Raw genomic sequence first — 23,434 nt, forward strand, 5'->3', positions numbered from 1 at the left:
AAGATGAGGCTTCCCATTGCAGGATATCGAAGAAATCTTTGCTACACATTTTGCTGGTCAAACAAGAAATATTCAAAATGTCTGGAACCTCTGCATTGTTAATTAAAAGACAAATGAAATTCAAAAAAGCCATATCTATAAATATAGCAGCTACAATAATAGCTTTTTTATTATATTTAGAACACGTTCTAAAATCAGAAGCGTATGGTTCATATTTGCATCTTTTCATTATACTTATGTCATTGATCAACTGCTTTAAATCATACAAATCAATGAAGAGCTATGAAGCATTTTATGAGCAGATGATTGATCAGTATAAAACAGAAATGCAAAACGCTGAAGATTTCAAGGACGTGCTTCCTGAATTTAAAGAATTTATGAAACTCAATAATGAGGAACCAGAACTGAAAACTTGGAATTCAGAAATGAATACACCTATCTCTGTAATATGTCTTGCATTACTAGGCACTTACGCTTTAGCAAAAATATTTCAAGATTATTTGTTACATTATTACAATATGATAAATAATATATGGTTATATATATCTTTTTTGATAACAATGGGTTACTTAATATTTGATGATCAAAATATAGCAGAATGTATGAATCAAGATATTAGAAATTTTAAAGAACGAATGAAGAAATATACCTCAAAAAACTTTTCTAACTTCCTTGATGTAAAATCTGAGATTCGAAAACAGAGTTGTCATGGTGATGCGAGTTCAAAAGTTCTTCAAAACAGTTCGAAAATTACACGAGAAATAATTCCAGAAGAAAAAACACACTTTTACATAAGTGATAAAAGCACTAACCATGAAAATGAGAACTGCTATATAAGTCAAGAAACTACACATAACAAAGGAGAGACAAAAAATTTGAATTTAAATACTTCAGATTCCAGAGTCCACCAAGCTGAAACAAATATCACAGAAAAAGAAGAAACAGCAGGAAAATCAGATAACAACTTACACAATGAACAGGAATGCAGATTACAACTGATTGCGAATATGACAGAAAAAGAAATTCATTCAGAGGCATTTAATCAAGACCATAACATGAAAGAAATGAAGCAAAATGAGGAACAGTGGAATTCTGTTCCTAAAGAAAATATCCTTAAACAAAGAGAAAATAATAACGGGGAATTGAATTCTTCAGATCTTAACATAGACGAAGTTGAGGGGAATATTGCAGGAAAAGAGAAAATCCCAGTAAAAGCTTCAGACAACCTACAAGGGATGGACGGAAAGAAAAACAGATCAGAAACGATCTTAAATGGGACAGGAAAAGTTGCTGAAAAAGACATTAACGTGGGTGTATCGACTCAAGACTACAGTGAGAAAGACATCAAGCGAACTGAAGAGCAGGCGACTTTAGTTCCTAACGATAATATCAATGAACAAAGAGAAAGTAATAACGGGAAAGCAAATCCGTTAGATCCGTGCACAAACGAAACTAAAACAGATGTTGCAGGGAAAGCGCAAACATTAAGAAAAGCGCTTAATAAAATACAAGGCATGAATGAACAGGAATGCTCATCAGAAGTGACCGTAAGTGTGACAGGACGAGATTATGAAAAAGACGTTGATGAAGCTGCATCGAATCAAAGCCGTAATAAGAAAGACAACAAGCGAAATGAGGCACAAGAGAATGCAAGTTTTGACGAAAATATCATTCAACCAAAAGAGAGTAATAAGGTACAATCAAGTCCTCCAGATTGCTGTGCAGACAAATCTGAAACAGATAGTGCTAAAAAAGACGAAATGTCACGAAAAACTTATTGCAACATAACATTGAGAGCTGAAGAGTACTGCCCATCAGAATCCATCGCTGATGTGAGAACAGATTCGGGAAAAGATATTCTTCCGTTTGCATCGAGCCAAGACCATACTGAGAAAGACATCAAGCAAAATGATGGACAGACGAATTCCGTTCATAACAATATTATCTTTGAACAAAGAGAAAATAATAATGGGGAATCAAGTTCTTCAGACCTTAACACAGACGAAGCTGAGAGGAAAATTGCAGGAGAGGAGGAGACCCCAATAGAAGCAGATGGTAACCTACAAGGGATAGACGAAAATAAAAACCGGCCAGAAACTATTGCAAATGGCACAGAAAAAGATTCTGAAAAAGATATTAACGTGGGTGCATCGAGTCAAGACCACAGTGATAAATACATCAAGCAATCTAAGGAGCGGGGGACTTTTGTTCCTGACGATAATATCGATGAACAAAGAGAAAGTAATAATATGGAGTCAAGGGCTTCAGATCCTAGCAGAAACGAAGGTGAAATACATGTTTCAGGGAAACAGGAAACACTAAGAAAAGCGCATAATAATGTCCGAGGCATGAATGAACAGAAATGCTCATCAGAAGCGATCGTAAATGTGACAGGACGAGATTCTGAAAAACACGTTGATACATGGCCATCGAATCAAGGACGTGAAGAGAAAGATAGCCAGAAATATGGGACTTTGAAGAATTCATTTTCTGACGAAAATATCATTGAACCAAAAGAGACTAATAAAGTACAACCAAGTACTTCAGATCGCTGCACGGACATAGTTGAAACGAATAGTACTGGAAAAGAGGAAATATCAAGAAATACTCATTGCAACATAACATTGAGGGGCGAAGAGAACTGTCAATCAGAATCGATCACCGATGTGAGAAATGATTCTGAAAAACATGTTCGTCCGGTTGCATCGAGCGAAGATCACACTGAGAAAGACATCAAACAAAATGATGAAAAGAGAAACTCCGTTCATAACAATGTTATCTTTGAACAAAAAGAAAATAATAACGGGGAATCACGTTCTTCAGATTTTAACACAGACGAAGCTGAGAGGAAAATTGCAAGAAAAGAGAAAACCCCAATAAAAGCAGATGGCTACCTACAAGGGATGGACGAAAAGAAAAAACGATCAAAAACGATCTTAAATGAGACAGGAAAAGATTCTGAAAAAGATATTAATGTGGGTGCATCGAGTCCAGACCACAGTGATAAAGACATCAAGCAATCTGAGGTGCAGGAGACTTTTGTTCCTGACTATAATATCAATGAACAAAGAGAAAGTAATAACATGGTATCAAGGGCTTCAGATCCTAACAGAAACGAAGGTGAAACAGATGTTGCAGGGAAAGAGGAAACATTAAAAAAAACGCATAATAACATACAAGGCATGAATCAACAGGAATGCTCATCAGAAGCGATAGTAAATGTGACAGGACGCGATTCTGAAAAAGACGTTGATAAAGGTGCATCGAATCAAGGATGTGAGGAGAAAGACAGCGAGCAAAATGGGGCCCAGGAGAATTCAATTTCTGGTCAAAATATGATTGAACCAATAGAGACTTATATTGTACAATCAAGTCCTTCAGATCTGTGCATAATGAAATCTGAAACAGATATTGTTGGAAAAGAGGAAATATCACGAAAAGCTCATTGCAACATAACTGTGACGGATGAGGAGAACTCTCCATCAGAATCGATAGTCGATGTGAGAAAAGATTCTGAAAAAGATATTCGTCCGATTACATCGAGTCAATATCATGCTGAGAAAGACATCAAGCAAAATGATGGTCAGAGGAATTCCGTTCATAATAATATTATCTTTGAACAAAGAGAAAATAATAATGGGGAATCAAGTTCTTCAGACCCAGACGAAGCTGAGAGGAATATTGCAGGAGAGGAGGAGACCCCAATAGAAGCAGATGGTAACCTACAAGGGATGGACGAAAATAAAAACCGGTCAGAAACTAGTGCAAATGGCACAGGAAAAGATTCTGAAAAAGACATTAACCTGGGTGCATTGACGCAAGTCCACAGTGAGAAAGAGGCCAAGCAAACTAAAGAGCAGGAGACTTTAGTTCCTAACGATAATATCAATGAACAAACAGAAAGTAATAACGGGAAAGGGGGTCCTTCAGATCCTAGCATAAACGAAGTTGAAACAGATGTTGCAGCGAATGAGAAAACATTAAGAAGAGCGCATAGTAACATACAAGACGAGAATGAACAAAAATGCTCATCAGAAGCGATCGTAAATGTGACGGCACGAAATTCTGAAAAAGGCGTTGATGAAGTTGCATCGAATCAAGGCCGTAATGAGGAATACAGGAAGCAAAATGGGGCACAGGAAAATTCAATTTCTGACGAAAATATCTTTGAACCAAAAGAGAGTAATAACATACAATCAAGTCCTTCAGATCGCTGCACAGATACACCTGAAACAGATAGCATTGGAAATGAGGAAATACCAAGAAAAGTTCATTGCAACAAAACGTTGAGGGGTGAAGAGAAATGTCAATCAGAATCAATCGCCGATATAAGAACAGATTCGGGAAAAGATATTCTTCCGTTTGCATCGAGCCAAGACCATACTGAGAAAGACATCAAGCAAAATGATGGACAGACGAATTCCGTTCATAACAATATTATCTTTGAACAAAGAGAAAATAATAATGGGGAATCAAGTTCTTCAGACCTTAACACAGACGAAGCTGAGAGGAAAATTGCAGGAGAGGAGGAGACCCCAATAGAAGCAGATGGTAACCTACAAGGGATAGACGAAAATAAAAACCGGCCAGAAACTATTGCAAATGGCACAGAAAAAGATTCTGAAAAAGATATTAACGTGGGTGCATCGAGTCAAGACCACAGTGATAAATACATCAAGCAATCTAAGGAGCGGGGGACTTTTGTTCCTGACGATAATATCGATGAACAAAGAGAAAGTAATAATATGGAGTCAAGGGCTTCAGATCCTAGCAGAAACGAAGGTGAAATACATGTTTCAGGGAAACAGGAAACACTAAGAAAAGCGCATAATAATGTCCGAGGCATGAATGAACAGAAATGCTCATCAGAAGCGATCGTAAATGTGACAGGACGAGATTCTGAAAAACACGTTGATACATGGCCATCGAATCAAGGACGTGAAGAGAAAGATAGCCAGAAATATGGGACTTTGAAGAATTCATTTTCTGACGAAAATATCATTGAACCAAAAGAGACTAATAAAGTACAACCAAGTACTTCAGATCGCTGCACGGACATAGTTGAAACGAATAGTACTGGAAAAGAGGAAATATCAAGAAATACTCATTGCAACATAACATTGAGGGGCGAAGAGAACTGTCAATCAGAATCGATCACCGATGTGAGAAATGATTCTGAAAAACATGTTCGTCCGGTTGCATCGAGCGAAGATCACACTGAGAAAGACATCAAACAAAATGATGAAAAGAGAAACTCCGTTCATAACAATGTTATCTTTGAACAAAAAGAAAATAATAACGGGGAATCACGTTCTTCAGATTTTAACACAGACGAAGCTGAGAGGAAAATTGCAAGAAAAGAGAAAACCCCAATAAAAGCAGATGGCTACCTACAAGGGATGGACGAAAAGAAAAAACGATCAAAAACGATCTTAAATGAGACAGGAAAAGATTCTGAAAAAGATATTAATGTGGGTGCATCGAGTCCAGACCACAGTGATAAAGACATCAAGCAATCTGAGGTGCAGGAGACTTTTGTTCCTGACTATAATATCAATGAACAAAGAGAAAGTAATAACATGGTATCAAGGGCTTCAGATCCTAACAGAAACGAAGGTGAAACAGATGTTGCAGGGAAAGAGGAAACATTAAAAAAAACGCATAATAACATACAAGGCATGAATCAACAGGAATGCTCATCAGAAGCGATAGTAAATGTGACAGGACGCGATTCTGAAAAAGACGTTGATAAAGGTGCATCGAATCAAGGATGTGAGGAGAAAGACAGCGAGCAAAATGGGGCCCAGGAGAATTCAATTTCTGGTCAAAATATGATTGAACCAATAGAGACTTATATTGTACAATCAAGTCCTTCAGATCTGTGCATAATGAAATCTGAAACAGATATTGTTGGAAAAGAGGAAATATCACGAAAAGCTCATTGCAACATAACTGTGACGGATGAGGAGAACTCTCCATCAGAATCGATAGTCGATGTGAGAAAAGATTCTGAAAAAGATATTCGTCCGATTACATCGAGTCAATATCATGCTGAGAAAGACATCAAGCAAAATGATGGTCAGAGGAATTCCGTTCATAATAATATTATCTTTGAACAAAGAGAAAATAATAATGGGGAATCAAGTTCTTCAGACCCAGACGAAGCTGAGAGGAATATTGCAGGAGAGGAGGAGACCCCAATAGAAGCAGATGGTAACCTACAAGGGATGGACGAAAATAAAAACCGGTCAGAAACTAGTGCAAATGGCACAGGAAAAGATTCTGAAAAAGACATTAACCTGGGTGCATTGACGCAAGTCCACAGTGAGAAAGAGGCCAAGCAAACTAAAGAGCAGGAGACTTTAGTTCCTAACGATAATATCAATGAACAAACAGAAAGTAATAACGGGAAAGGGGGTCCTTCAGATCCTAGCATAAACGAAGTTGAAACAGATGTTGCAGCGAATGAGAAAACATTAAGAAGAGCGCATAGTAACATACAAGACGAGAATGAACAAAAATGCTCATCAGAAGCGATCGTAAATGTGACGGCACGAAATTCTGAAAAAGGCGTTGATGAAGTTGCATCGAATCAAGGCCGTAATGAGGAATACAGGAAGCAAAATGGGGCACAGGAAAATTCAATTTCTGACGAAAATATCTTTGAACCAAAAGAGAGTAATAACATACAATCAAGTCCTTCAGATCGCTGCACAGATACACCTGAAACAGATAGCATTGGAAATGAGGAAATACCAAGAAAAGTTCATTGCAACAAAACGTTGAGGGGTGAAGAGAAATGTCAATCAGAATCAATCGCCGATATAAGAACAGATTCGGGAAAAGATATTCTTCCGTTTGCATCGAGCCAAGACCATACTGAGAAAGACATCAAGCAAAATGATGGACAGACGAATTCCGTTCATAACAATATTATCTTTGAACAAAGAGAAAATAATAATGGGGAATCAAGTTCTTCAGACCTTAACACAGACGAAGCTGAGAGGAAAATTGCAGGAGAGGAGGAGACCCCAATAGAAGCAGATGGTAACCTACAAGGGATAGACGAAAATAAAAACCGGCCAGAAACTATTGCAAATGGCACAGAAAAAGATTCTGAAAAAGATATTAACGTGGGTGCATCGAGTCAAGACCACAGTGATAAATACATCAAGCAATCTAAGGAGCGGGGGACTTTTGTTCCTGACGATAATATCGATGAACAAAGAGAAAGTAATAATATGGAGTCAAGGGCTTCAGATCCTAGCAGAAACGAAGGTGAAATACATGTTTCAGGGAAACAGGAAACACTAAGAAAAGCGCATAATAATGTCCGAGGCATGAATGAACAGAAATGCTCATCAGAAGCGATCGTAAATGTGACAGGACGAGATTCTGAAAAACACGTTGATACATGGCCATCGAATCAAGGACGTGAAGAGAAAGATAGCCAGAAATATGGGACTTTGAAGAATTCATTTTCTGACGAAAATATCATTGAACCAAAAGAGACTAATAAAGTACAACCAAGTACTTCAGATCGCTGCACGGACATAGTTGAAACGAATAGTACTGGAAAAGAGGAAATATCAAGAAATACTCATTGCAACATAACATTGAGGGGCGAAGAGAACTGTCAATCAGAATCGATCACCGATGTGAGAAATGATTCTGAAAAACATGTTCGTCCGGTTGCATCGAGCGAAGATCACACTGAGAAAGACATCAAACAAAATGATGAAAAGAGAAACTCCGTTCATAACAATGTTATCTTTGAACAAAAAGAAAATAATAACGGGGAATCACGTTCTTCAGATTTTAACACAGACGAAGCTGAGAGGAAAATTGCAAGAAAAGAGAAAACCCCAATAAAAGCAGATGGCTACCTACAAGGGATGGACGAAAAGAAAAAACGATCAAAAACGATCTTAAATGAGACAGGAAAAGATTCTGAAAAAGATATTAATGTGGGTGCATCGAGTCCAGACCACAGTGATAAAGACATCAAGCAATCTGAGGTGCAGGAGACTTTTGTTCCTGACTATAATATCAATGAACAAAGAGAAAGTAATAACATGGTATCAAGGGCTTCAGATCCTAACAGAAACGAAGGTGAAACAGATGTTGCAGGGAAAGAGGAAACATTAAAAAAAACGCATAATAACATACAAGGCATGAATCAACAGGAATGCTCATCAGAAGCGATAGTAAATGTGACAGGACGCGATTCTGAAAAAGACGTTGATAAAGGTGCATCGAATCAAGGATGTGAGGAGAAAGACAGCGAGCAAAATGGGGCCCAGGAGAATTCAATTTCTGGTCAAAATATGATTGAACCAATAGAGACTTATATTGTACAATCAAGTCCTTCAGATCTGTGCATAATGAAATCTGAAACAGATATTGTTGGAAAAGAGGAAATATCACGAAAAGCTCATTGCAACATAACTGTGACGGATGAGGAGAACTCTCCATCAGAATCGATAGTCGATGTGAGAAAAGATTCTGAAAAAGATATTCGTCCGATTACATCGAGTCAATATCATGCTGAGAAAGACATCAAGCAAAATGATGGTCAGAGGAATTCCGTTCATAATAATATTATCTTTGAACAAAGAGAAAATAATAATGGGGAATCAAGTTCTTCAGACCCAGACGAAGCTGAGAGGAATATTGCAGGAGAGGAGGAGACCCCAATAGAAGCAGATGGTAACCTACAAGGGATGGACGAAAATAAAAACCGGTCAGAAACTAGTGCAAATGGCACAGGAAAAGATTCTGAAAAAGACATTAACCTGGGTGCATTGACGCAAGTCCACAGTGAGAAAGAGGCCAAGCAAACTAAAGAGCAGGAGACTTTAGTTCCTAACGATAATATCAATGAACAAACAGAAAGTAATAACGGGAAAGGGGGTCCTTCAGATCCTAGCATAAACGAAGTTGAAACAGATGTTGCAGCGAATGAGAAAACATTAAGAAGAGCGCATAGTAACATACAAGACGAGAATGAACAAAAATGCTCATCAGAAGCGATCGTAAATGTGACGGCACGAAATTCTGAAAAAGGCGTTGATGAAGTTGCATCGAATCAAGGCCGTAATGAGGAATACAGGAAGCAAAATGGGGCACAGGAAAATTCAATTTCTGACGAAAATATCTTTGAACCAAAAGAGAGTAATAACATACAATCAAGTCCTTCAGATCGCTGCACAGATACACCTGAAACAGATAGCATTGGAAATGAGGAAATACCAAGAAAAGTTCATTGCAACAAAACGTTGAGGGGTGAAGAGAAATGTCAATCAGAATCAATCGCCGATATAAGAACAGATTCGGGAAAAGATATTCTTCCGTTTGCATCGAGCCAAGACCATACTGAGAAAGACATCAAGCAAAATGATGGACAGACGAATTCCGTTCATAACAATATTATCTTTGAACAAAGAGAAAATAATAATGGGGAATCAAGTTCTTCAGACCTTAACACAGACGAAGCTGAGAGGAAAATTGCAGGAAAGGAGGAAACCCTAGTAAAAGCAAATGGCAACCTACAAGGGATGGACGAAAATAAAAACCGGTCAGAAACTATTGCAAATGGGACAGGAGAATATTTTGAAAAAGATATTAACGTGGGTGCATCGAGTCCAGACCACAGTGATAAAGATATCAAGATATCTGAGGAGCAGGAGAATTTTGTTCCTGACTATAATATCAATGAACAAAGAGAAAGTAATAACATGGAATCAAGGGCTTCACATCCTAGCAGAAACGAAGGTGAAACACATGTTTCAGGGAAAGAGGAAACATTAAGAAAAACGCATAATAACGTACGAGGCATGGTTGAACAGGAAGGCTCATCAGAAGCTATAGTAAATGTGACAGGACGCGATTCTGAAAAAAAGGTTGAAGAATGTGCATCGAATCGAGGCCATAATGAGAAAGACAACAAGCGAAATGGGGCACAGGAGAATTCAATTTGTGACGAAAACATGATTCAACCAAAAGAGAGTGAAAAAGATATTCGTCCGGTTGCATTCAGTCAAGACCACGCTGAGAAAGACATCAAGCAAACTGATGAACAGGGAAATTTCGTTCCTATTAATATCATCATTGAAGAAAGAGAAAGTAATAACGGGAAATCAAGTTCTTCAGATATTAACACAGACGAAGCTGAGAGGATTATTTCAGGAAAAGAGAAAACCCCCAAAAAGGCAGAAGGCAATCTACAAGGGATGGACGAAAAGAAAAACAGATCAGCAACGATCTTAAATATGACAGAAAAAGATGCTGAAAAAGACATTAACGTGGGTGCATCGACTCAAGACCACAGTGAGGAACGCATTAAGCAAACTGAGGAGCAGGGGACGAGAGACAGCGAGCAAAATGGGGCACAGGAGAATTCAATTTCTGGTGAAAATATGATTGAATCAATAGAGTCTTATATTGTACAATCAAGTCCTTCAGATCTGTGCATAATGAAATCTGAAACAGATGGTGCTGGAAAAGAGGAATTATCACGAAAAGCTCATTGCAACATAACAGTGAGGTATGAAGAGAACTGTCCATCAGAATCGATAGTCGATGTGAGAAAAGTTTCTGAAAAAGCACTTCGTCCGGCTGCATCGAGTGAAGGTCATACTGAGAAAGACATCAAGCAAAATGATGAACAGGGGAATTCCGTTCCTAACAATATTAGGATTGAACAAAGAAAAAATAATTACGGGGAATCAAGTTCTTCAGAACTTGACACAGACGAATCTGAGAGGAATATTGCAGGAAAGGAGGAAACCCTAATAAAAGCAGATGGCAACCTACAAGGGATAAACGCAAAGACAAACCGATCAGAAACAATCTTAAATGGGGTAGGAAAAGTTTCTGAAAAAGACATGAACGTGGGTGTATCTACTCAAGACTACAGTGAGAAAGACATCAAGCAAACTGAGAAGCGGGGCATTTTAGTTCCTGACGGTAATATAAATGAACAAAGAGAAAGCAATAAAAGTGAATTGAGTGCTTCAGATCCTAACACAAACGAAGCAGAAAGAGATGATGCAGGAGAAGAGAAAACGTCAATGAAAATAGATGAGAACCCACAAAAGAAGGTACAGAAGGAACGATCAGAAACGAACGCAAATGGGGTAGGAAAGTGTTCTGAAAATGATATTAACCTCGGTGTATCGACTCAAGAGCACTGTGAGAAAGACATCAAGCAAACTGTAGATCATAGGAATTTAATTCCTGATGATAATATCATTGCAAAAATAGAATGTAAGAACAGGGAATTAGGTTCTTCAGATCCTATCTCAAACGAAGCCGAAAGAGATGTGGCAGAAGAAGAGAAAATCTCAATAAAAATAGATGAAAACATACAAGGGATGGACGAAAAGACAAACCGATCAGAAACGCTCGCAAATGGAGCAGGAAAGGATTCTAAAAAAGTAATTAACCTGGGTGCATCGCCTCAAGACCAAAGGGAGAAAGACATCAAGCAAAATGAGGAGCAGGGCAATTTAGGTCCTGACGATAATATAATTGAACAAAGAGAAAGTATTAACAGTGAATCAAGTCTTTCAGATCCTAGCACAAACGTTCATATCATTGAACCAAAGCAATGTGATAACGGAGAGTCAAGGCCTAGCACAAATGAAGCGAAAGAAAATTTTGAAGGGAAAGAGAAAGCATCAGAGAAAGGAGTTAAGAGCCTAAAAGAGACGGAAATGAAAGAGAATCCACTCTCTTGTCATAGTGTCCATATGAGAAAAATATTTCGTAAAAAATATCCGCCAAAAGAGCGAAATTTTGATTCGAAGCGAAATTTTCGACGAGCATTAAAGGATAAAAAATGTGAACGAGATATCCTACTTGTTTCTGGGACAGAAGCTTGTAAAAGAGCTGTTGAATTAAATATGTGTTCTGCTTATTGTGCAGGAGCAAGTAAATCAACTGAGGCTCAGTTAGAATCAGATACTTCCAATCAGATGTCAAGTGAAATAGAAAAAAATATTCATGTAGAAAACGTTCAGATTAAATCAGAAAATGAAAAATGTAGCCCAGCACAGCAGTGCATTTTTGAGCAAGAAGGTAATACGGACACTGAAAAACATCTACCGAAATCATTTCATTCAAGTCCGTGTAGAAAACGAGACTTTCAGCAACACATTAATGTAACTGTATCAGTGAATATAATTAAGAAATTTATGCCATCTGTTTGTGAAGAAAAGGATAGTGAAGAAAATGAGGTTACTGAAGTGAAAAGAATTTCTGTAGATAAGCATATAAGCAATATGGGAGAAGATATGCCATCTTTATATGCGGAAGATACTACTGAAAGAAAACGTATAAGTGACTCAGTTCTGAACATGGGCGGTGTCAAGGCCGATAGTGACATAAACGTTGATGTTAGTAATACAGATGATCAACAATGTGAAAGAAATCTTATAAAATATGAATGGAAATCAGATCAATTAGATCAGAGTGCGAGCAACACTAAAGAGGTTTCTGAGGCCAGTGGCAGTCAAGATATGCAGACAAAAGGAATGTCTGAGCAATTTATGGAATCGTTTCCTATAGAACATGATAAGAAAAAAGAAAACACATGTGAAGAAAGCACTTTCTGGAACCGTATCGCAAGTAAAATGGAAGCAGATATTGTAAAACGAGACGATATTGGAGTGAAGGCTGAAATAAGTAAGGTATTTATTCCATCTCTTGTTACAGGTAAATGCACGCAAAGAAATAATACTAACGAAAACCACAAAATTGCTTTAGACCAGAATAGAATGCAAACGCTAGAAGGTCTTCAGAAGGACATTTTTCCGAAGCTAAATCAATCAGGTCGAAGAGCAATAGGTACAGAATGTGATCAAGGTATTGATGGTAAAGGAGATAAGCAGTCTCTTTCCATAGAAGAAGCAATTAAGCTAAACATGGTTGAGGACTCTAGATCAGTTTTTGCTGGCGAAGTGACAGAAAATAAGCAGCTGCTTGTGAATGAAAGGAATATCGAAATAACTACATCTACAGAAAAAAGTAATAGAGATGGTACACAAAGATTTTTTGTGGCAGAAACTTTAGAGGATATTATGTCAAGTAATTCATTTCAGTGCACAAATACTATGAAAGAATATTCTGAGAGGAAAGCTGATCTAGCCCACGAAAAAGCCAATAAGGCTGAATGCACAAGTAAAACAAAATCGAGTTCTTCAGAGGAAAGAAAAAGCTGCGTGAAGGAAGCTTTGAAGAGAATTTGTGGTTCGGATACTGCGGAAGATGAAAGATATGAAAACGATGCGAAATACTTTTCTGAAACATCTGTTAAGAGAGAGGACACAAATAGGAATAAATCAAATTCTTCAAATATGAGCGCGATCAATATCAAAGAAATTAAGGAGCAAACATATAGTTTGGTTATGTCGGATGATATAAAACAGGAGGCAGATGTAAAGCTCATTTCGGTTGAAGAAAGTTCAAGTGAGACGAAGAAAAGCGAATTTAATTCAAATCCATCCGACCAAAACATGAAATGTACTGACTCTGAGGGAGAGATTAGTTCGAGTGCATCGATGAGAAGAATATCTGAAAAAAATATAGAAATTATTCGTGCAGAAAGAAGAAGGAAAAAAAAAGAAACAAGTGAAGAAGTCACTTTTTCGAACTATGCCGTAAGCAATGTGGATAAAAGTCTTAAAGCGAGGGAGAGCATTGACAATGAATGTGCAAGTAAGCAAAGTATGCATCAAATTGTTAGAGAAGATAAGAAAAAATATGAGACAAAGGAAATTAATGTGGGTGGGGAGGTAGCGCATAAAGATGTCACAAAGAAAAAAAAATCTACAAATTCAAAAAGGGATAATATTGTTAGGAATCATAAAGAAAAAGGATACCAGCGCTCATTGACCAATGAAGTCTGTCATCATCATCACGAAAGAAGAGTCCATTTATCAAACTGCTGTGATTCTGTTAATGGTAACCAGCTTCGTATAGATAAAGGAAAATCTCTCCTGACCGAACGAAATGTTCCACGATATGAGGCTAATTTAAGCATGCAGGGTGGGATTACCACTACTGAATCAACACCAACAAAAGATAATTATTTAAAACATAATAATGAACATCACATGGTACGCAGCGATTGTCAAAGGAGAAGAGACAGAAAAAATTGCACTGTTGTCTTACAAAACGAGACTTTGCATTTAACATTTAAAACAAGCAAAAGCTTTAAAATTCGCTGTAAATTGCGTCCAACTTGCGTAAAGGTCAGAAGTCAAGAAATCGGATAAAGAAAGTCAAATTTGTTAAAAATCTCAAAAAACCTAAAATGTTTTAAAATTTACAAATTTTCGTATGCTTTTCAATCAATTAATATTTCATTTATATAATATAGGATCCATAATTCTAAATACTTCAGTATCAAATCTGTACAGTAGAAACAATTTTAAGTATTTGCTGTATTAAAAGATATATATGTTTCAAGATATTTTTGCATTAAATACTTTTTAATCTAGAATTTCCCGTCTAGCTTAACCTTTCAAACACTGAAAAGCTCAGTTTCTTGAAGAAAAATATCAAATTTAAGCTATTGCAATTTTTCAAAACTTAATAAACATATAATCATATTTTCTGCTTTCATTCAACGGGGTCAAGAATTGAATGGCCCGAGAAAATTTCGAGTATGATTTAATTTATAAGTTCTTATCATATTCGTTCTTATTATACTCCTGATTATCTTGTCCAGTTAGCTTTACTCTCTTATATTATATAAAGGAGATAATGTTCAATTAGATTTATGCATTTACATTCTTACATAAGGGAAGAATTTCTTAACTAGATTCAGTACCTAAAATCGAATACATTTTTAATTTATAAAGGGGTTCATTTTCAGTTAGACTGATTCTGTTATATCATTAGTAATTTTACTTAATATTTGATTTTAGCTGATTATCACACTGCGGGCCTCGGAGCAGGCTTCCGTCCTAGAAATCCATGCGAAATGATATCTATTCGGTGGAAAAATCTCAGGGTAGGATCGACAGACGTAGCTTTATTCGTTGTCACTGAAGAGTTTCATGGACAGGGTAGGTTATTGTTGCTTAGTCACCCTGCAAAGAAATGATACGATTATTCGTGGGGGAATTACTTTTGACAATATTATGCTTTCGTGTTTGAATCACTGAATGAGTCCATAGTCATAGTAAAAGTAAAAGTGGAGAGTCCAAAGTTTTAGGAAAATATCGTCGTGCCTTTGTGGATATTTCCGTGGAATTATTCCTAAGAGTAATGCACAATGATCAGACTTTACTATACCGCTATGCATTATTCATACCTATCACATAACGTGCTTACGGCACATAGATTATATGCGTCATCAATGACCTTTCTATGGGGATACATGTCACAGTTATTAACAAATTAATATGGATAGCCTCAGCAATAACTTAGATTATAACAGATAGTAGAAGACTTACATTGAATATCTAAACACAGACATGTTTGAACAAAACTGCATAGTGTGAGAACAGTATGTAGTATAACTATATACACACATTCGGTGTAAATAGTATGAAACACTACATAAGAAGACTTAAACCAAGTATCTAAATACTGACTACCTATCACATAACATGGTTACTGCAATTAATTGCATGCATTATCAATGGCCTTTCCATGGGGATACATGCCACAGTTATTAACAAATTAATATGGTTAGCCTCAGTAATACTTTAGGTTATAACAGATAATAGAAAATTTAAACTAATGTATAAACTTAAAAAAAAATAAGCATCTAAATACAGACATGTCTGAACATAATTGCCTAGTATAAGAATATATAGTATAACAATATACGCATTCAGTACACCTAGTATAAAAACAATACATAAGTACAATATAAGTACTGATGTTGCATGTATTCAGCATTACCGATACTACTAAATACGGTATAATGAAAATTTTTACAAAAATACAATAGTAATTTTACAGCTGTAAGTTACAACGATTGTAGGATGAAACCTGAATGAACTATTCAGAATATACGCTCATACAAGTGTATATTAATAGTAGTATGTACTGCAGTATTGAAATATACTGATTAATTTATTGAGTGCACCTTTATGTCTCATTAAATGCAATGTCCATTCTTTCCACTATGATTATGAAGGCTTGGACAGGTGGTGTCTCCTTGTAAACTCGCAAGTGAATGCGTAGTGTAAGGGAATGCGGATTGCCTTGTTGTCCACACTCGCATGTATTGCTTTCAGCAATTCCAAAACGGTGCAGATACGTCGGGAATGAGCAGTGGCCGGTGAGGAAGGTAGTCAGCGCTGGTGAAGACGAAGATACATCTGTGGAAACGAAGAGTTCGTCTTCCGGTGGTTAATTCATTTTATCTGATTTGCCATTTGGAAATTAGCTGTCATATGCAGTCGTCTTGAGGCAGGAATTTGGGAACAATTGTGGATGTTCTGATAGGTATATAGTCATTGCTGCTTCCTTAGCAAGTTCGTCTACAATTTCATTACCGATGATGCCACTGGGCGCTGGAACCCAGTGCAACTGGGGTAGTCTTAGGTCTGGCGAAATTTGAAGCAGTTTTTTTTGTATTGCAAAAACAAGTGGGTTCCTGCACCTGGTACTGCCAATGGCTTCCTGTGAGAATAGTAACATCTCACACCACGCAGTTTGCCGGCATCACAAATTTTAATCGTAATTGCGGAACTGCACGTGTGTATATAAGCACCGGTCAGACTGGTTTCCCCTTCTTCTCTTCTGCGCCCGCGACCTTCCTGCAGTCGCTTGGCAATTAGCGATGCTCCACGTTGTGCGGTTTTGCGTTCCTGCCTGCCGCGCTAATGGAGTTTTATCGTTTCTGATATTTTCACATGGAGTGTCGTCGTATTTTTGCATAAAAAGAAGCAGAACTAAAGGGTGCAATTATTTAGATGAAAATGCTCAGTGTTAAAATCCATCTGCCACGATACCGTTCGAAAACATCTGAAGCAGATTATCTATAGGTGTTCGACTCCAGAATGTGCATTACCAGCGATGTGTGACCAGTGTATTAAAGAATGTGAAAGTGAAAAAACGATCTTGCACATGTACAACAATATTACGGGCACTGCACGAAATTAATATGAGAAAATTTCGACTGCACATATGCATGATGGGAATAGATTGAGATTGGTAGAATGCTAGACACGTTTTCTGCTTTCGCCTACTATTCCATTTTAATTTATCACGTTTTGTGTTCTAAGTTATGATATTTTTATATTTTATATGTGTGTGATAAATGTTCCATATTTAATCCAGAAAATGTGTTTGATAAAATAAATGTGAGCTTAGAAAAAGAAATTTGTCTCCGCAAGTCTCATGCATGTGGGTTATTGGGTAAGTCAATTATTTAATTATTCTTGTTACTAGGGTTTAATTTGCAATGTACTACCACTAAGAATTCAAGCCAGTAAATATTAGGCACCTGTAAATTTAATTAAGGCTTTCTAGATAGATGTTTGGTTAGATTGTCACATTACAACGCCTCCTAGTAGTGTACACCGCTACACTTCCAGACTTGAGTTCGAGTCGCTCAAAATTTGAACAGGCGCATTAAAGCGGCTAGAGAGGTTAATCGCCTTTTTTGAGGCCGTTAACTCCGCTTGGAAGACTTAATTGTTTTAATGCAGCCTTCGTCTCCATTTGCGTATGCAGACGCCATCTTTCATAACACAAAGGCCACTGCCAGCTCCAGTTTCCGTCCTAGAGCCGTCAGTATACATCGTAATTCCATAATTTGGTATTCTCGGAAATTTTGTGCTAATGTTGTCCTTAAGATTATTACTTGAAGGGTGGCAGAGATAATTGTGTATTTTCCCTTCATAATTATTACGCAAATATGTTCTGTTCCATGGAGTCCTATCTTGACCAAGGCGTAAAACACAGATGAGTGTACACTTCCACTCTGCGACCAAGTTAAGAAGCGGAATACTAGTGAGCACTTGCAGAGCTGTTGTGGGTGTGGTACGGTATCCCTTGCGAATTAGCAGCAGATGAGGTCGATGATTGGATAGAAGTACTCTTCGTTCATACTAAGTGAGCGAAGAAGTGCAAATACTTAAGCCATAGAAAGCAATCCGCACTGTTTTGTTATACACTGAAGTGACAAAAGTCATGGGATACTTCCTAATATATTGTCGGTCCTCCTTTTTCCAGGCGAATTGCAGCAACTCGACGTGGCATCGACTCAACAAGTTGTTGGAAGTCACCTGCGGGAATATTGAGCCATGCTGCCTCTATAGGCGTCCATAATTGTGAAAGTGTTGACGGCGCAGGGTTTTGGGCACGAACTGACCTCTCGATGATGTCCCATAAATGTTCGATGGGATTCATGTCGGGCGATCTAGGTGGCTATATCATTCGCTGGAATTGTCCAGAATGTTCTTCTAACCAATCGCGAACAATTGTGGCCCGGTGACATGGCGCATTGTCATCCATAAAAATCCCATCGTTTTTTGAGTACGTGAAGTCCACGAATGGCTGTAAGTGATCTCCAAGTAGCTGAAGGTATCCATTTCCAGTCAATGATCGGTTCAGTTGCACCAGAGGACCGAGTCCATGCCATGTAAAAACAGCCCAGACTATTATGGGACCACCACCAGCTTGAACAGTGCCTTGTTGACAACTTGGGTCCATGGCTTCGTGGGGTCTGCGCCACACTCGAACCCTACCATCAGCTCTTACCAACTGAAATCGTGACTCATCTGACCAAGCCACGGTTTTCCATTCGTTTAGGGACCAACCGATATGCTGACGAGCCCACGAGAGTCGCTGTAGGCGATGTCGTGCTGTCAGTAAAGGCACTCGAGTCGGTCTTCTGCTGGCATAGCCCAATGAAGACAAATTTCGTCGCACTGTCGTATCGGACACGTCCCTCGTACGTCCCACATTGATTTCTGCGGTTATTTGACGCAGTGTTGCTTGTCTGTGAACATTGACAACTCTACGCAGACATCGCTGGTCTCGGTCGTTAAGTGCAGGTGGTCGGCCACTGCGCTGTCCATGGTGGGATGTTATGCCTGAAATTAGATAATTAGATACTCTCGGCACACTCTTGACACTGTGGATTTCGGAATGTTGAATTCCCTAACGATATCCGAAATGGAATAACCCATGCGTTTAGCTCCAACTACCATTCCGCGTTCAAAGTCTGTTAATTCTCGTTGTGCGGCCATAATCACGTCAAAGCCTCTTCACATGAATAACTTGAACACAAATGAAAGCCCTGCCAAAGCACTTCGCATTCATACTTTTTCTATGCGATACTACTGCCATCTGTATATTTGCATATTGCTATCCCATGACTTTTGTCACTTCAGTGTATATACGCCATTCGGGGAGCAATTTCTGGGAGACGCCCTATTTTCTTGCTGCCGTTCTCTTCATGTTGTTATTCAGGGCTCCTATTTTATTTTTGATATATTTTAGATGGGGTATCCAGGAGTGCCCTGAATCAATTACAAGGCCTAAATACCTCATATGATCGATTATTTTGATTGAGTTCCCCTGTAATTTAATTACAGGTTTTCTTTTGAGAGATCTTGCTGCGCCAATTAACATGGCCTGTGTTTTGGAAGCTGAAATTTCGATATTATGTTTCCTTGTTCAATTACTGAATAAATCGATAAAATATTGGACAGTTGACTCTAATTTCTACTTCTATGACATCTGGCCACCACGGAGAGGCGAAGGCGCCTTGGGTATTGAAGCTAATGATTAGCGAGTGTAGATTGTTGTCCCTGTTGAATGAAACCACTGAGATCAGCCGAGTGATGGCATGATCGGTGGATTTCCCTCTAAGAAAGCCGAATTGTGCAGGATCCAACTTATTGGAACTTGATAGAAATAATTGGAGTCTGCCCAGTACATTTCGTTCCATCAATTTTCCCAAGGATGGAAGCAAACAGATTGGCCTATAGGATGTAGCTCAGGATTCTTATCTTTCTTGTGAAACAGCACAACTTCTGCGGTTTTGGTACCGAGTGGGAAGTGTCTCATTTTTCCAACAGGCTTGGGCAAAGGTTGTAATAAGGTCAGGCGCTATTTTATTTATCATTTGTATGATAGCATTGTCAATGCCATTGGGCCCTGGGACCTTTTCAGGATTTAGATACCTTATGTAGTTTTTCAGTTCCGATTTATCCGGGAGGGGTTTTCCAGAGGAGGGTTGGAGGCATAATTATTAAAATAATTCCTCAATTTAGTTTGGCTTGTTGTATCCTCCTCCGTGGAGTCATCCTTAAATAGCGTTGAAATTACGAATAGTACTATATCAGATGAAGATTGTGCTTTTGGGAGGATGCCAACTGGAAGTACAGTTGATCTGAAGACCTTATCTAATGCGATCTTGTACACTTTACCTTACGCATCGATGGCATTTGCGCAGTAGTTCCTCCACGACTGTTGTTTTGCCACAGCAATATGCCTTTTGTACTCCGGCTGTGCTTTTTTCTATTGTACAAAGTGATTTAGGCATAAATCAGAGTCTGTGGTCAATTGCGTCTGTCTGCGAAGGCGACGTATGTTGCATCTTTCTTTTGAAAGATCGACTGTCCAGCAAGATGCACTTGTGCGAACTTAGTAGGTCTTGTATCGAAAGGTCACCTATTTATTAGGTGATCATATGAATTGTCTAAATCCACTGTTGTCTGACAATTCTGGAATTTTTAAAGGAGGACTGGCATGTATGGTGAGAAATAGTGGTTAAGGGTAGCTAGGCCGCTATACGCTGTCTTGAATCTTTTTTTGTTAAAGGTATTAAAAGTAGAGCTCAGGCTAAATGTGATAGCGCGATGATTACTTAAAGTGATGCTATCGACGTTTTTCCGATCGTGAACCATAGAGGCAGATATTGTGGTTGCAAAGGTGAGATCCGGCCATCCTTTATCCCAAAGGATGTCGAATGTTGGAGGAGAGTCTGTAGCATTTAGTATTACAAACTGATTGGAGTCTATTAAGTCTATAACCGACGCCGATCTCGCATCCTCTAATGGTGAGCTCCAGAGAGAGCTGGAGATATTCAAATCCTCGCCTAGGATGAGATTCTGAAACTTGCCTGCATTCAAGGAGTCCAATTCCAAAAGTAAATGGTCAATATTCTTGCTAGGGGAAAATAAGCGGTTATGATTAGATATTTCCCATCTATTGAATCAATGACTATTGAGACTGTGTACTTTATAGTTTTCCATAATAAAGGGGAAAGCAGTCCAATGTATACTATAGAAGCCAGTTTATTGTTAGATAAGAAGGCTTTATTATTGGAGGGGTATCCTATAAGGATATTATCTTTGGTAGTGTAAGGTTTCTGAAATAATACGATTTCTGTTCAAGCTCAAGTTGCGTGTGTAACATATGGCATTTAGCAATTTTTGATCTCTGTAGTTTGCATTGCAAAAATCTGAAATATTTGAAACTATGTCTTAGAGAAGAGTTTAATTCGAAGCTAGGTTCCTCAGCGGCTGCTGGAGTATTTTCTTGTACGTCATACATGTTTCAGCGCTTGCCGGGTGATTACATTCAAAGTTTGTGCCTTTTTCCGAATTAGAGGTTGCACAGTTTGAGCACGCCGGTGTTCCCTGACAGTTCTTTATTAAGGATTCGCGAGATTTTCCGCACTTTACGCAAGACGGCGGGCCTCTACAGTGGCGACTCTGGTGTCCAAAACCTTGGCAGTTGAAACACCGTGTAACCTTGATTTACCGTATAAACTGGCAGGAGGTAATTCGAAGGTAAACACGACCCTCTTTGCCTAGCTTGTTGAAATAGTGTTTGTCCAGTTGAATCACCCAAATAATTCCAACTATCGGAGCGATGTTGCGGGATTCTTGGGTGGGTCGCCCCTGGTCTATCTGGTAGCACGTAGGACTCAAAGGTTGAAACAAGGACCTCAGCAGTAAACTCTGGCGGGACACCAAAAAACTATTATGGGCTCCCTTAAAGGTTTTGACTCTCTAACCTGATACGTCTCCTTGAGCTCCTGAACCTTTGCTATCGAATCCTTGATTTTTGCTAAATGTTCCTTCCCTGCTAAAAATGCCCCATAGAAACCCATAAAATTTTTTTACTGGAAATTGGCCTACGGGTACCCGTACAGCTCTGTGGGTACCCGTAGGCCAAATCCCCGTAAAAACCCATAGAAAGAAAACCGTACGGTTGTACGGGTACCCGTAGGCCAAATCCCCGTAAAAACCCATAGAAAGAAACCTGTACGGTTGTACGGGTACCCGTAGGCAAAATACCCGTAAAAACCCATAAAAAGAAACCTGTACGTTTGTACGGGTACCCATAGGCCGAATACCCGTAAAAACTCATAGAAAGAAACCTGCACGGCTGTATAGGTACCTGTAGGCGAAATACCCGTAAAAAACCTGTAAGCGGAAACCCGTACGACTGTACAGTTACGAGTAGGCCAAATCAAAATAGTGGAGTATCCATACATAGAATCGTACATAGAACGGGTATCCATATACAGAATCCCTATAAAAACAATATACAAAAATAGAACTGTAAATCAAATTTCCATAAGAACATAAACCAGCAGAAGTACATAATTAGCACTGATGAAATGTACAGAACTAAATTGCGGAGAAAGCATGTAAAGTAATTTTAAATAAAACTCAATGCGAATAAATAAAAATTTTAAAATATCCGGAAGCCTACGAGCTCGTCCTTTTTAATGCACGTCAATATCTATAAACATATTACAAAATATTTGTATAAATTCTCTTTACAAAATTTTAAACTACCTTTATATAATTCTGAAAATAAAATGAATAGAAAGATAATAACCAAAGTCATGATTCACAACCATCGAATGATATATGTACGTATATATATGTAAGAAAAATAAGGAATATGCAAAAGATTAAATTAGCAGCGTAAAATTAATTTTCCTTCTCTATTCTAAAAACAGTAATCTTTCTGCACTGCATCATTTGGAGATTAATTCATGTCATATGACTCTTACATAATTTGATGTTGTAAAAGGAACTAAAACTCAAACAGCCAATAGTAATTTTACAGCAGTATTAACTATCAAAGACGAGTAAAAATGCATCGAGAACCAAAATTAACTCGGTCTGAATTAAGATTTCACCCTTAACGTAACGCATTTGCTTTTTACGCTTTGTATTAGCTGGATTGCAGTCTGTCTGCTCCTTGTTTCTTACTACACATTTATCAAAAATGTTAATTTTTGGAATAGGCATAAATAATGTGCCAACTTGTTTGTGGCTGCAACATATTTGCTGAAAGAAAAGTTGAATTAAACCTACCTCGACTGCCAAATTTTTTATTCATTGGGATTGGAGTTTCAACATCTCTAAGCCATCAAAATTCTTGCTGTTCATTACGGATTCAGCTGCTTGTATTCGACTACAGAATCTATTAC

General features: G+C 38.1%; 1 protein-coding gene across 1 annotated transcript in view; it reads left to right on the forward strand.

Moving 5' to 3' along the window:
* LOC118195911 (uncharacterized) overlaps positions 1-14,506 on the forward strand; it is a 44,190-nt gene extending 29,684 nt beyond the window's left edge. Inside the window, exon 2 of the mRNA XM_085815324.1 lies at positions 23-14,506. Coding sequence (XP_085671450.1) covers positions 78-14,279 — 14,202 coding nt within the window. The 5' untranslated portion in view covers positions 23-77 and the 3' untranslated portion in view covers positions 14,280-14,506. The remainder of the gene's footprint in view (positions 1-22) is intronic.
* The last annotated feature ends 8,928 nt before the right edge of the window (positions 14,507-23,434 follow it).

The sequence above is a fragment of the Stegodyphus dumicola genome, chromosome 4, assembly GCF_044657685.1.
Source record: "Stegodyphus dumicola isolate Sdum_Otavi_A_Nest chromosome 4, ASM4465768v1".
NCBI lineage: Eukaryota > Metazoa > Arthropoda > Arachnida > Araneae > Eresidae > Stegodyphus > Stegodyphus dumicola.